At 39.9% G+C, this 14,201-nt stretch overlaps 1 protein-coding gene across 1 annotated transcript in view; it reads left to right on the top strand.

Annotated features, from left to right (window-relative positions):
* LOC124134850 overlaps positions 1-14,201 on the top strand; it is a 55,149-nt gene that overhangs the window by 27,606 nt on the left and 13,342 nt on the right. Inside the window, exons 10-16 of the mRNA XM_048396857.1 lie at positions 6,474-6,480; positions 7,583-7,651; positions 8,344-8,537; positions 10,343-11,794; positions 11,920-12,248; positions 12,506-12,724; positions 13,619-13,929. Of these exons, the coding sequence (XP_048252814.1) occupies positions 6,474-6,480; positions 7,583-7,651; positions 8,344-8,537; positions 10,343-11,794; positions 11,920-12,248; positions 12,506-12,724; positions 13,619-13,929 (2,581 nt within the window). The remainder of the gene's footprint in view (positions 1-6,473; positions 6,481-7,582; positions 7,652-8,343; positions 8,538-10,342; positions 11,795-11,919; positions 12,249-12,505; positions 12,725-13,618; positions 13,930-14,201) is intronic.

Raw genomic sequence — 14,201 nt, 5'->3', positions numbered from 1 at the left:
GCTGAAAAGTCGGGAAAGAAAAGGTTCCCACTGAGAAGCAGGTAACCCCGGAAAGGTTCCTGCTGAAAAGCAGGTAGCCTTAAGCACGAGTATTAATTTGGAAGCAAGTTAATTTGTTACTAGCAGTTTAGCCCACAAGAACCCCGCACACCTCGACATAGTTCATTGTTGAGACAGTTATTCGCATATATCAGCTATTTAGAAGTCATGTTTATTTACATATATCAGAATCGTTTAAAAGGTATGTACATATATACAAGCGCCCTGAAAACCTATTTTACATATGTAGAGGTTTATTTACATATATACAATCTGCTCTGCTGGTACCTGTAGAAGAAAAAAATGCTGAAGAAAAGAAGTGATTAGTATTCGAGGTGAAGAGGACACATCCGACTGAAAAGGAAAGAAAAGGAGTGGCAAGCTGGGTGGGTGGGAAAGCGGTTAGATACAGCGAAACACGTGTGTACTTGAAGAGGGACGGTGCGTGAATGATGGACTGTAACAAAGGCCGGATGATGCTTGCACGGGATTATTGCCCGGGCACGGTGCAGAGTGATGACCCGGGGGTGATTGGGTTACGGACGTAATTAGCCAATGGTTTGGATACGCGCGATAAAGTCATTTAAAATCGCCAAGTAAGCCATCTACTTTCACCCAAAGTTTGGTGGAATGATGAATATGAAAAGACAAACAAAGGATAGAGACTACCCTGCAATAGGATTTGTCATACTTCACTTCACTGTGACCTGTCTGTATTCAGGATATGATGTAAGGGGCGCAAATACACCTTTAATGGCCCAAGTCGCCCTAAAACCATACAATACCATCCGATGCATAGAGACCACTACAGGACTCGGATGTTTTTCAAACGCCCCAGTCATTTGCTGTCACCGACAATGGTCACTGACATTTGCTGCAACGTGCAACAATATGAACTGGCACATAACAAGTTTGACTTGGATGAATTGTTTAATCCAGAAATATTCTGTACCTAGTCACTTACAAAAGGTCACGGTATATTTATCACAGGGTGATTGTACTCACTCAGTAGATACTAAATTGAGTATTGAGATTATGTGATTGTAGATTCTTAAACCAGCTTCAACCAGATACAGATTATAACCAGATATGTTGTGTCTGGTGCGTTTTTGATCAGATGTCAGAAGGGGTGGGATGGGGTGGGTGGGTGGGGGTGGGTGGGGCATCCTTCCCTGGATTTCTACTCATATCTTGAGGTTGACTTTTGGTGTTAAGCCCTTCTTTTGGCAAATAGTCGATCACTGCATGTCCCTCAAGTTTGTTCACTGCCAAAGGTCACAGCCTTTACTGACTGTAAATGTTTGTGGATAAACCACTCCATCATGTAATGTCCATAACAAAAGATTTACGCAATTACTTTCAGAACTAATCAGACAACCCTCCTGAGTCGTTGTACACATTTATGAATTGCGATGAGTGTGGGTTCTCATGACAAATGCTATTGAGCAGGTAATAATATTCAGTTTAGTGTTGACATGTTTGTTATGCTGCAGATTGTATTTTATTTCGGATGTTTGAACTTATGACAATGTTTTGATTACATTTTTCCCGAATAAAAAAAAATGTCATTGGCTTTTCAATAAAAAGACGACAATAAAACTGATATTGTTTAAGGAAACTAGAATTTCTTGTCGATTATTATTGATAGTATTTTCGCTTTTACATGTTTAATAATTGTGACAATAATGTCATATTGCACAGATTTGCAAGATTAAAAATTTGCAATCGTCTTCAGTGCATGTGAGCACAAGGTATTCTTCTATTTTCAGTCACACTATTCGACATGAACGTTTACTATATGGAATGGAATTTGACAAAGGCACTGGCCCCATACACTTACGCAATCTTAGATGCACAGGCTCTGAGGAGACAGTTAGTGAGTGCACACAGCCAACATTTTCTTGTGACCACAGCACAGATGTTGGAATACGCTGCAATGGGGAACATTTGTCTACAACTACTGGTAATGTACAACCCGTGAAGTGCAATTTGTTAAATCCTTGTTACAAACTACACACACTAGTGATATAAAAGATTCGAACCCAAAATGTATGTCGGTATATTCTCCTGGACGAATGGTCTATATGTTTACTTATAAGATGTTCTACATACCTGTTAGAATTGTGTAGCTCTGTTATCCTGTACGTGACAAATGTAAAGCGGCTTTGAATTGCGTACACGATATGTTGCTTATAGAAGATGAGAAAGGTTGATGTTGCTTGTTAACACGCACACGTAGATGAAATGTAACGATGTTTGTGACATTCAACGTGTTACATGAAAATAGAAGAATATTGTCAGGTCCAGTTTGCTTTGGTTTAATGAATTGCTCTGTTTGGTGTACTTGCAGAGGTGGGCAATGATGTACAAGTAAGTCATTTCCATATGAATGACACACGGATCGGGCTTGTAATTAGTGGCAACATTTCTTCAATGAACAATATTGTCTCGACCTACTCACAAGGACATGGTGTAACATTCAACAAGAAAGGACTCCACACTCCGCACATCATTGATGGCCTAAATGTATCTAACAGCGGACTATCAGGAATCACAGTTGCCCCTGACAACCGTGGATATGATTATGATATCCCTGTTATCAGTATATCTAATTGTTACATAGCCGAGAATGGAAAGCACGGAATTCACATTCAAGCTTCTGCTTCAAGTAATATATCTCTTATGAACTGTACCTTTCATCGGCACAACCTAGATTCTATCTCCCTTGATAGTGCCGCAACTGTAGATATTTCACAGACGCTATTTCTGATAAACAAGAAGGGGATTCTACGGATACATGACTTCTATAGTAAATATGGTAAAAAGGTCAAGTTCTGTTTGCGAGATTCCCACATCCTTCAACATGATGTCAACAGGGGCTTGTGGAATTATAACTTGGAGAGATACACAAGCATGTTTGCTATCCAATCACATTCATACATTAAAGATTACCATTTTGAATTTGTAAATAATATCTTCCACAGAAGTATCGGTAATGTATTTTACTTTAACATGCCCAAAAATGGAATCTCCATCTTGGTCAATATCAGAAACAATACCTTCACAGGTAACAATGGTAGCATTGTTTGGTTTCTACCTCCATATGACAAGGCAATTTCCTTTTCCTTTGTAGACAATATAATGATAAATAACACAGCGTTATCATCTACAAATCCTCTTTTAAAATTGATCTACCAGAGTCATGGAAGTGGCTCTCAAGTTGACATATCTCAAAATACATTTTCAAACAACAGGGCTGATCAAATCATATATCTGGGTGATAGAAGAAAGCTTGAGTTTATTACAGGCATAACAAGAAATGCCTTTCAAAACAACCTGTGTTCTAACACTTTGGTGACCAGTGTGTTTCAGCTTAAACTAAGAGACAATGTCTTCAGTGACCCATCTGCATCCTGTGAAGTTAAGGCACCATCATTTGATAGATGGGATGACATTGATGCGCGATGGAACTACTGGGGGAGTCAAGAAATGGATTATGTTATGGACAGAATCTGTGGGTTTGACATAGACTTTGAGAAGGGCTTTGTTCATTATCTACCTTATTACCTGACAGGACTATTAACAGATGTTTCAAGTAATACACATGAAGATTTTTGGCTGGACAAAGCTATTGGAGGGGTAATCGTTGGCCAGATACGCCTTCAAAAACTCGGATCCCCATACAGGATAAGAAGATCCATTTTCATAAGGTATGTTGAATTTATAGATGGGAGGATTCATAGAGCTGACTGAACTACATGTACGTTTCTATTTTACTATACTTATTCTTAAATGGTTTCAGATCAGAAGGGTGTCTCATTATCGACAGTGGTGTGCAGCTGGACTTTCAGCCAAACACAGGAATATATGTAGATGGTATGGACTTTTAACTATATTATCTTTTAAATATATCACATTATTAATTCCCATCATAACAGTGGATAACGCCTTGACGTTTTTATTTTATATATACAAAACTGGCCAAGATGTCGCTTGGATCTGATGAAACGATCGCTCCTAGGAGATATCACGAAATATGGTGCTTTCTTTCCGTCCCGGGTGGCCCAGTCGTCTAAGGCGCCGCGATTCCTTGGGCACGCCAGAAACCTATGATTGTGGGTTTGAATCCTGATTCGCCCCGATTATGTATCTAGGTTTGTCAGCACCATGCCCGTGCTCGTGGGTTTCACCGAAGTGGTAAACGTCTGAGACCTGCATCACTTCGGGCTTTCCTCCGACATTAAGCTGACACGCCGTGATATAACTGGAATACTGTTAAAAGCGGCTTTAAACCCAACTCACTCACTCACTCACTATTTCCGTCCCCTTCATCAATGTGTTGACTGAGTGAAATACATCGACAAGAGGGGTCCCGTATTTGTTGTCATTCTTATTTTGAAGTTTAAGGGTTTGCCGGTGATGTGATCGGTTTGTTAGCTGTCAACATGACCCGTTAATTTTTCAAAAATGTTCAGAAACTTAGGTTTACAAAGAACACGTCCTATTTTAATTTGGGAAACCCAGTTGTCCAGAAACTGAAAGTGTTTCGAAAACCTTTATCCCAAAACAAAAAGTGTTTCGAAAACTTAAAACTTAAACTATGTTTTTGTTTGGGAAAATACATAAAAGATGTATCATGTCACGTAATTCAACTTATTTTTTATCTTAACTCAACTAATTTATAGCTTTACTAAAGGATCTCGCCTATGGGCTAAACAATTTGGCCCATGAGCAAGAAATGTGTCATTTGCTAAAAACGCAAGGTTTTCTATATTTCTTTTGCAAATACATAAAGTTTTGTCTGCAAGTATCATGACACATTTTAACTTAATTCAATTATTTGTAACATGAACACGGAAGTAAACACCTAGAAAGGACGTAACTCTGTGGGATTAAGCTCGGGAGTTTACCTGAGTAGAGTCGGAGAGGCCGATTCGTTTTACTCCTTACATCGAAAATAACACTATTCCACTTAGCTGCACAACACAGGACTGGGACGAGTTGATGAATGAGTAAGCATCCGAAACGTTTTACTCATCATCATAAAGAAGTTAACATCCATAAATTGTCTTCCTTGAGCTAACTTTCATTGCTGTTACCGCACCGGAGCGTGGCCGCCTGCACAGACTAATTAGCGTTTCCACAATCTGGATTAGATATGCTTTCTGCATATTCTGCCTGATTTAGTTTGACAAAAAATGCAATCCAGCAGGCGCAGCTTCGCCAGCTACCAACAGCTCGACTACCGCGCTATAGCGAAATCGTTGTCTCGCTATACCGTTTTCTTAGCTCACGCTCGAATGCACTCACATCCGTCTAAGGAAGCTGACACGCCTTGGTGATCCAACACCCCTTTTCGATCTTAGGGAGCTGACACTCTTTGGCGATCCAACATCCCTTTTCGATCTTAGTAAGCTGACATGCCTTGGCGATCGAACATCCCTTTTCGATCTTAGGGAGCTGATACACCTTCGCGATCCAACACTCCTTTTCGATGTTAGGGAGCTGACACGCCTTGGCGATCCAACATCCCCTTTCGATCTTAGGGTGCTGACACACCTTAGCGATCCAACGTCCCTTTTAGTCACAACCATCTGACTAACATTGCACAATACCGTGGTAAGTTCCAAACATTCAATCCCAAATGAATCAACGTCCATTCCCGGGATTCATAAAAACAAATAATTAAATCTAATGTGAATATTTATGTATACATTCATTCGTTCAAATAGATGCGCTTATAGATAATATTGCTTAGTTACATTCAATAGGTCAAATTGTCCTCAATTTTGAAACACAGTTTAAAACCTTCCAATCCTGGTCGGTTGGCCTGACCTGTCTCCTTTTTCTGCGTTTGATTTGCAAGCATGGACGCCGCCATACATAAACACAAACATCAAAGGTTTTAATAAACATCTCAGTTGGCACGCGTTTAATGTACATTGTCTTTAGTCAAATACTCTAAGCGACTGAGTGGTACTATCACTAATGATATATTTATAAAAAAGAATGACGGCACACACGGATATAAGGTTATACCCCGAATCTATATAGGGGGAAGAGGGCACTGCGGTAAATTTTCGAAAAACCGTATGGGTGATCAGCGCGCGCCAGATGACAAGTAATGCACCTGTGTCAAAACTTTCAGTTACTGGTAACCGTTCGCCAGTAAAATCAACATTTTTTTCGAAGCTACCTGTCATAAAAGTGTCAAAAGTTCATACAAATACAGCCTGTCGTCAGACATGTAAATTTGTTTTCGTTCTATGAGATTTTTGCGCGAATAATATATTTTATTTATATTTACCAATTTCCGGAATTAATGCATCTTCTTGGAAATATGAGGCTTAAGTAGTGCAGTCTGCGAAAATATGCATTTTTTTCAATCGTTGTGCTATATCCTAAAACCTGAGTAAGCACAAGAATGAGGTGACTGAATGACTTGGTGCGTAACTGTCTTTATCTCTAATTAACATAAAAAATGAAACACACTGTCATCAAATCTTTTTTGAATGTATAAACACGTGAATTTATTTATGTATTGTTAAGACAGATTGTTAGTTTGTTTGTTTGTTTTTTAACATACCACTCAGCATAGTCCAACATAACATTTATACCGCTTCATATTAAGCGGAGTTACGTTTTTCCGCTTGTGTATATATAATGAAAACTCACGTCTCACAAAAGCCTATAATGAGTCTTGACATATTTTCATTGCCTTCAAGGTGTTCTTTTGACTGAAGGAGTTGCCCCAGAAAGCGTTACTCTAACAGGAGCCACGAATATGTCCTGGTTTGGAGTAGTATTACCATACAAGACAGGTAATTTACCTTACGATGAACGAGGGGTGTTCAATAAGTTTTGCAACTTCAATATAAGACCAAATCGCAGAAGATCTTTTGCACTTTTATTTTTCAATATGATATAATCAGATTTCATTTGCCGGAATAGGAAATTGTCACTGGGTGGGGTGGATGAGTGTGTTTGTGGCGATGGGGGGTTAGGGTGGGTGGGTTTGTGGGGATGGGAGGTTGGGGGTGGGTGTGGGGCTCAGTCTGGGCTGTAGGATGAGTGATTTAACTGTACAGTCCAGACTGAGCCCCCAGTGACTATTTCCTGTTGCGGCAAATGAAATCTGCCCTACGTGGAAGACGCTTCCAGGATGACGAGGCCATAAAGGCTGCCACAGAGGCGTGGTCAGAGGGCCAAACTGCGGATTTCTATAAAAGTGGTATTAAAAGCTTGAAGGACAAATGGAATAAGTGTTTTGAGGTGAATGAAGATTATGTTGAAAAATAAAAGTGCAAAAGATATTCTGCGACTTGGTCTTATATTGAAGTTGCAATACTTATTGAAGGCCCCTCGTATCATATTATCCTTGTGTTTATCAAATAAACAAAAAAACCGTCATACTTCTAATCAACGTTCAATGAAAATAACCTGGTATCTTAATCTTCCCCAATAATTTTTCTTAAAAGTGTGATATAGGTCATGTCTTTTACTTTTGCTACAAGGTGTTGTATCTAAGACGGTGAGACTGGTTAACATGGTCAACACTTCGCAATCTGCGCCCGAACGAGGCTGTGCTTGTGTGTCAGGCATTAGGATATGGGTATGTAAATGACATTCACCTTGGGTATGGCAATTATCCAGCCACACTGTTTAATTCATCATCTCTATTACAACAATCTACTTCAGAGGTTCACATGGGTCAGTTCAGCAGGATGACAATTTGGATAACTTTGTGAATTTAGACCCGTGAAGAATAGGTCTTCAGCAACCCACGCTTGCCGTAAAAGGCGACTATATTTGTCATAAGAGGCGTCTAACGGGATCGGGTGATCAGGCTCGCTGACTTGGTTGATGCATGTTATCGTATCCAAATTGCGTAGATCGATGCTCTTGATGTCAATCACTGGATTGTCTGGTCCAGACTCGATTTTTTACAGACCGCCGTAGCTGGAATATTGCCTTGTGTGGCGTTAAACATGAAACAAACAAACAAAACTTTCTGAAAAGTTGCAATTTATTTACACTTTAACGGAATCGTTGCCTTTGTGTGCGAATTAATTTGGGCTAACAGTAACACATCGTTTTAGTTAACACATTCAGTCGTGCATGCATGTTATTTGTAAACACCTGGGATAGAAATCTACTACATCAATGGTCATCACTTTCACCATTCAAAGTTCAAATCGAACCAGCAATGATCATCCATCAATATTTCAGCCATTTTCTGGTGAAGATGGAATGCATTCCATTTCCTGTAGATTTCAATAGCCACATTGTGAGGACATGTTTCAGGTCACCGGAGCTTACGATTAAAGACAATGGAGCTTTTGGTCATGGGCAAGGACCAGTTATTCAAAATCTGCAATGTGACAGCATTGCAAGGTCTCTGTTGGAATGTCAACCATCCTATTGCACTTCCTGTAGCCATAAACATGATGTTGGTATCATATGTAACCAGTTTGTTGGTCCAACAGGTATCCATCCAAGTAAGTGAAATCTGCTTTGTTCTATTTATTTGTAGTGAAGTATCTGAAGGGAATAATCTAACATTGATACCATAGTCAGATATGGTATACTGAGGGTGTCATTGTCTTTTTATCACAAGTGTTAATTACTTTTAAATTTTATGAATAATATCATCAGATCATTTGGAGAATCTTTGGATCAGATGTGAGACTAACAGATTTCAGTGTGTGTGTGTGCGTGCGTGTGCGTGTGCGTGCGTGTTTGCGTGCGTGCGTGCGCGCGTGCGCTTGTTCTACTCTGGACTAGAGCCACTTTACAAGTGCTAGCCCACTAAGATACCACGGTGCAGGTAAACATGAATACAACCCTGAGACACCAATTAGTGACTCCGAGCTGACCATGCAGTCCTTGTTTTAGCCCCTTAAAGCCGAGCGCCAGGCAGAGTAACAAGAAGTACCTTCTAACGTCTTTTGTATGACACGATCGGGGGTCGAATCACCAATTGCAACCTTTCGCTTTTCGGGCAGATGCTCTATCCACTAGACCACAGAGGCGGCCGCTACTAATGGAATCAACCTTGTTTGTTTGTTGTTTAACGCCGCACTCAGCAATATTGCAGCTATATGACGGCGATATTTAAATAATCGAACCAACATGATAACATAGAGATAAATAGAGGAAAAGAACATTTATTATATACTGCGGTGTGTAAGACTGATATTTTCATTGCAGTGAACATAACACTTGATATTTGACTGTTGTGAACATAACAGTTTGACGGAACTATTGTTATACAAGAGTTATCTCCCCTCAAATTGTCCACCTTTATCGTAAGTGTCTGACCGCAACACAAACTGTTGACTTCCTCTTTACGTTAGTTTCACATTGACAAGGCAAAATATTGACAGACGGAGTTAATATCGGTTCTTGCCGTTTGTTATTCTCTGGAGGATGTTTCGTTATAAACTGTAAATTTCTCATTTAACTCGTCAATCGAGGGGGCGGTCGGGTAGCCTAGTGGTTAATGCGTTCGCTCGTCCCACCGAAGACCCGGGTTCGATTCCCGACATGGGTACAATGTGTGAAGCCCATTTCTGGTGTCCCCCGCCGTGATATTGCTGGAATATTGCTAAAAGCGGCGTAAAACCATACTCACTCACTCACTCGTCAATCGAGACTGTTCGTCTCGCCATTTTCGTTACTTGACCAGCGTGAATTCTTTCGCTTCCTACAGCGGTCTCGTAGTTTTCAAGACTACATTTTGTTAAAGTTGATTTTGTAACTAACCATATCTAAATATATGAAAAAGAATTTCCGTGACCCAATTTTTTTTAATTACTTTTTCAAAAGAGATTTTGCAAACACGAAGCTACTTTTTAAGTCGCAAATACAAAGGGTGGGAAATATCTCCTTCTCCCTGTCACTTGATGAGAGAACATGATATTTCACTCTACACATGAAATATCATCTATATATTAAGATACTGAAGCAATTCAAGCGGAGCGAGTTGCCTGTTTTGCTTTTTGTGCCCTATGGAGTCTGTTCCAGAGGAAAACCAAAACTCATGATGCTCTGGCCTTGACTTTTTGAATTTTGTTCAATAACACAAATAAGAGATATTCATATAAACTGTATTTCAAGACATATAAAAGATATAATGCTTTACCCAAAGAACGTCCATTTCACATCGGATATTCTATCATTTATTGTTTATATAGATTAACAATTGGATAGAAGTCCCATATCATGCATGTTGTTTAATTGTGAAATATTTGCTCGCTTATTAATTTCAAAATACATGCAGCATTGTATTAATCTTTTACAGATTCTTATCTAGAAAGAGTTTCAATCCTGGACTCTAAGAGAGGTCTTGTGGTACAGACACCAACAGTCCGTCTGTCTAACTGTCACATCAACAATACGGAGGGTGCAGGACTGACGATCCAGACCGATTTCATAGAACTTGACCTGAATGGGACAGTTGTCGAACATGGACAGTCAACAGGAATATTCACTGAAACCAGGAAAGGTCTCCATATCTTTAATGGTACAACTCAACACAATCTTGGCAGTGGAATACTGCTTTCTGGAGAACTGGTTGATGCAACGGTTGAAAAAATGAACATCCTCAATAACAATCTCCATGGAATAGAGAATTATTATATAGTCAAGTATTATACTGACAGGAAAACTCAAATATCTGTAAAACAAAACAATTTTGAAAGTGACACTATGAAAGGCATAGCACTAAAACTTAAACTTGACCAGTATTATAGAAACATAGAAGTACTTGTTGAAAAGAACATCTTTAGGATTAATGCAGTTTCTGTGGATGTAAGCATGATTGCTTCTGGTTACAATACAAAAAGCTGTGTCATCAAACACAATAGATTTCTTTCAAGTGGCCCTATTACAATTAATGCACAGTTGGTTTCTTTCGAGGGAAATACTGCTCGAGATTCTTCCGGAGGTGAAAATTGTTTCTTAACACTTGATGTGAATAATTGGTATTCCTTAAACCAACATCAGGTTGTCAGCGTCTTCACAAACAGTTTCAATAACATATCAGGCAAATGTGTTGTCTTGTTAAAATCATCAGATAATGAATTTAATGGAACATTCAATTATAACCAAATATCCAACTCAACTTCTAAAGAAGCAGCAGTCATGTTAAACTCAAAGCATTTTAACTTCCTCGGTAATTTGTTTGATAATCCTATTTCTGACTATGAACTTAAGGTTCTGAAGACAGGAGAGGAGGAGGTTAAAGCTGAGCATAATTGGTGGGGTAGTACTGATCCATATATTGTCAATCAAAGAATTCTTCACAAGGATCACGTCAAGATGCTTCTTAAGGTGGACTACCTTCCACTCCTCACTTATCAGAAGTTCGACTGTTTGGGGGTAAACAACTGCAGTGATAAGGGTGTATGTGTTCGTCCAAACGGATGTAGATGTGACTCAGGATGGGGTGGTGCAGACTGCTCTGACTTCGACTGCTCTGATGTTAGCAATTGTAACAGGAATGGTGTCTGCATGGGGCCAAACCAGTGCAACTGTTCACTGGGATGGGAGGGTGCAACGTGTGTGCTTGCCACATGCCACGAAGTTCATGACTGTGGTGGAAGTCAAAGAGGATACTGTGTGTTGCCTGAGAAGTGTACATGTTTCCCCGACTACAGCGGAGATGACTGCATGCAATGTGCACAGTCAAGATGGGGAGAGAGTTGTCTCCCCTGTCCTCGATGCAATCACGGATCGTGCAACGTCACAAATGGTAGGTTAACAATGTAAATAATTCAATAGTTTCTCCCATTTCGTTAACGAATGTTACTTCAGTTACCTTAAACATGTGTGTGTGACTTGTGTTTAATAGTGTAATGACATACGTTATTTAATTAGGTATATGCCATTGCATTGGTGAAAACTGGTCGGGAGAATTATGTGACACATGCACTGAGACGTTTTATGGCCCCGCCTGTCTTCCATACATCAACGTGCTGAACATCATCCCTAGATCCGGTCCTGACACTGGAGGAAGAGACGTGCATATCTGGGGCCACAACTTCCCCGAGACAGGGAACAACATCTTCCTCTGCAGATTTGACACCATCGTGGTGAATGGAACACGTCTGTCCAAAGAACATATAGTTTGTAAACATCCTCAGCATCCAGCAGGCGTCATCAGTGTAGAAATATCTCCTGACGGGGAACACTTTACCACAAATCAGGTACGTATCATACAGTCAAGTCTTATGAGCTAGTTACTTGAGCGGCGGTCGGGTAGCCTAGTGGTTAAAGCGTTCGCTCGTCACACCGAAGACCCCGGTTCCATTCCAATGAGTACAATGTGTGAAGCCCATTTCTGGTGTCCCCCGCCTTGATATTGCTTGGATGTTGCTAAAAGCGGCGTAAAACCATACTTACTCACTCACTTTTTACTTGAGTTGTACACGGTCATAATGATGTTAAACGCTCTGTGTTCTAGACTCAGTTCACCTACTATGAAGTTTGTCCGCCTGGAGCCTGTGGGAAGACGGATAATCCTCCTCATGGCCACTGTCTCTATGGTGGATGTGTATGCCTGTTGCCCTGGTCAGGGAGGAACTGCAGTGTCGAGTTGAAGGCACCGATTATCTCCCTTAGTGCACAAACACCGGTTGTTGCTGAAGGTGATGCATTTTCGTTACAACCAGTGTTGAGCCAGGTAGGTCTTATTGTTGACTAAATATATTATATACAAAGGTAAATGAATGTGCTCGTGGCCTCATATACATTGCTTCGTGTACACGTGTAATGTGGGTGAGTTAATATTTATAGTCACATCGACAATTTGTCAGCCATATGATGATTAGAAGAAAACAAGTTATACATTCATAAACTCATACAAAACCTGGCGACAATGGACAGTAAAACACCTAGAGTATCACAGATTGTTATCTTATCGCAAAGAAGGAAGGGCCTTAAAAAACTGAATTACCGCTGGAATAAGTATATATACATTTGTAGTACACATAAGAAGCTAAGGGACACCCGATTTTGTAATATGACAATCTGTCAGGACTGGTGGGTATGGCGACCACATCTTTCCAATTGCAGGTGTTCTTTAACTTATTTTGAGTAGTTTATACATATTGTTTAGAGCCACAGTTGTCAATACTAACAGTATCATGGTGGTGAAAATATGTATTAAAGGCACATTGACCGAAACCCGCAAATTACACTTTCCTATTACATTCCCTACATATATAGCAGTACATGACATTGAGGCTTGTGAAATGATTACAGCAGTAAGGGAATCAATAGAAGCAGTTTAATGTCCTTTCAATGTAAATAAAAACTGTTTAAAACAATTCAGTCACAATTGAAGCGTATGTAAAAATCAACGTCAAGTCATTTGTTTATAGTGAACACTATTGCAGTTAACGAAATATTAAGATGGACGCAAGTTTGTTTAAACATTGGTTACATCTCATCTGTATTTATTTCAGATTGAATTTCACAAATACAATAAGGTCTTTAATTTTATCATCCGCTGAATGTCTACATTTCATAATTCCAAAGAAGCACCTGGCACATTGAATTTAAGTCATGTTTACAGGGCAGTGTTCCGATCGATTGGTACCTGTCTGGAGCCCCATCTGAGATGACCATTGACCTCAGCAATGGACGTATCCTGTGGGAGAGAGCTGTGGCCAATGTCCAGCCATTGAACATCTCTGTCAGGGCTTCAAACTATATTGGACACTCGGAGGTTCAGTTGTCCCTGACAGTAAAGTTATCCTACAACGTCACAATAGATGTTTTGACACCGAGCGGAGTGCTTACTGTTCCAAAAGCCATACAAATCAAGGGACATGTCACTTTCTTCAGCGCTAATAGACAGTCATCAATTGTCTTTGTGGATGTCAAGTACGTGCATAGACGTTGCAACGTGTTATGTAATTGCTGAATGGAAAATTATACCTTCACATTTGCTGTGTCATATGGTAATTAGCTTATCGAAATGATCATACCGCTTACCGCTTACAAACGTACATCAATAATAGGGGCACCTCATAGAGGCATGTGTAACCAATCATCTAAATACAAGCGACATATATGTGAGAATATTCATATTCATAAGAGATCTCTGCGGAGTTGCATCCCTTGTTCGAATCTTGGTGCGCTCTATTGGGGATTGG

This window comes from Haliotis rufescens, unplaced genomic scaffold (assembly GCF_023055435.1).
Source record: "Haliotis rufescens isolate VD_foot unplaced genomic scaffold, xgHalRufe1.0.p SCAF_16, whole genome shotgun sequence".
In the NCBI taxonomy this organism is placed as follows: Eukaryota; Metazoa; Mollusca; class Gastropoda; order Lepetellida; family Haliotidae; genus Haliotis; species Haliotis rufescens.
Note: the sequence above shows the minus strand (reverse complement) of the source record. Positions and strands in the feature narration are given on the sequence as shown.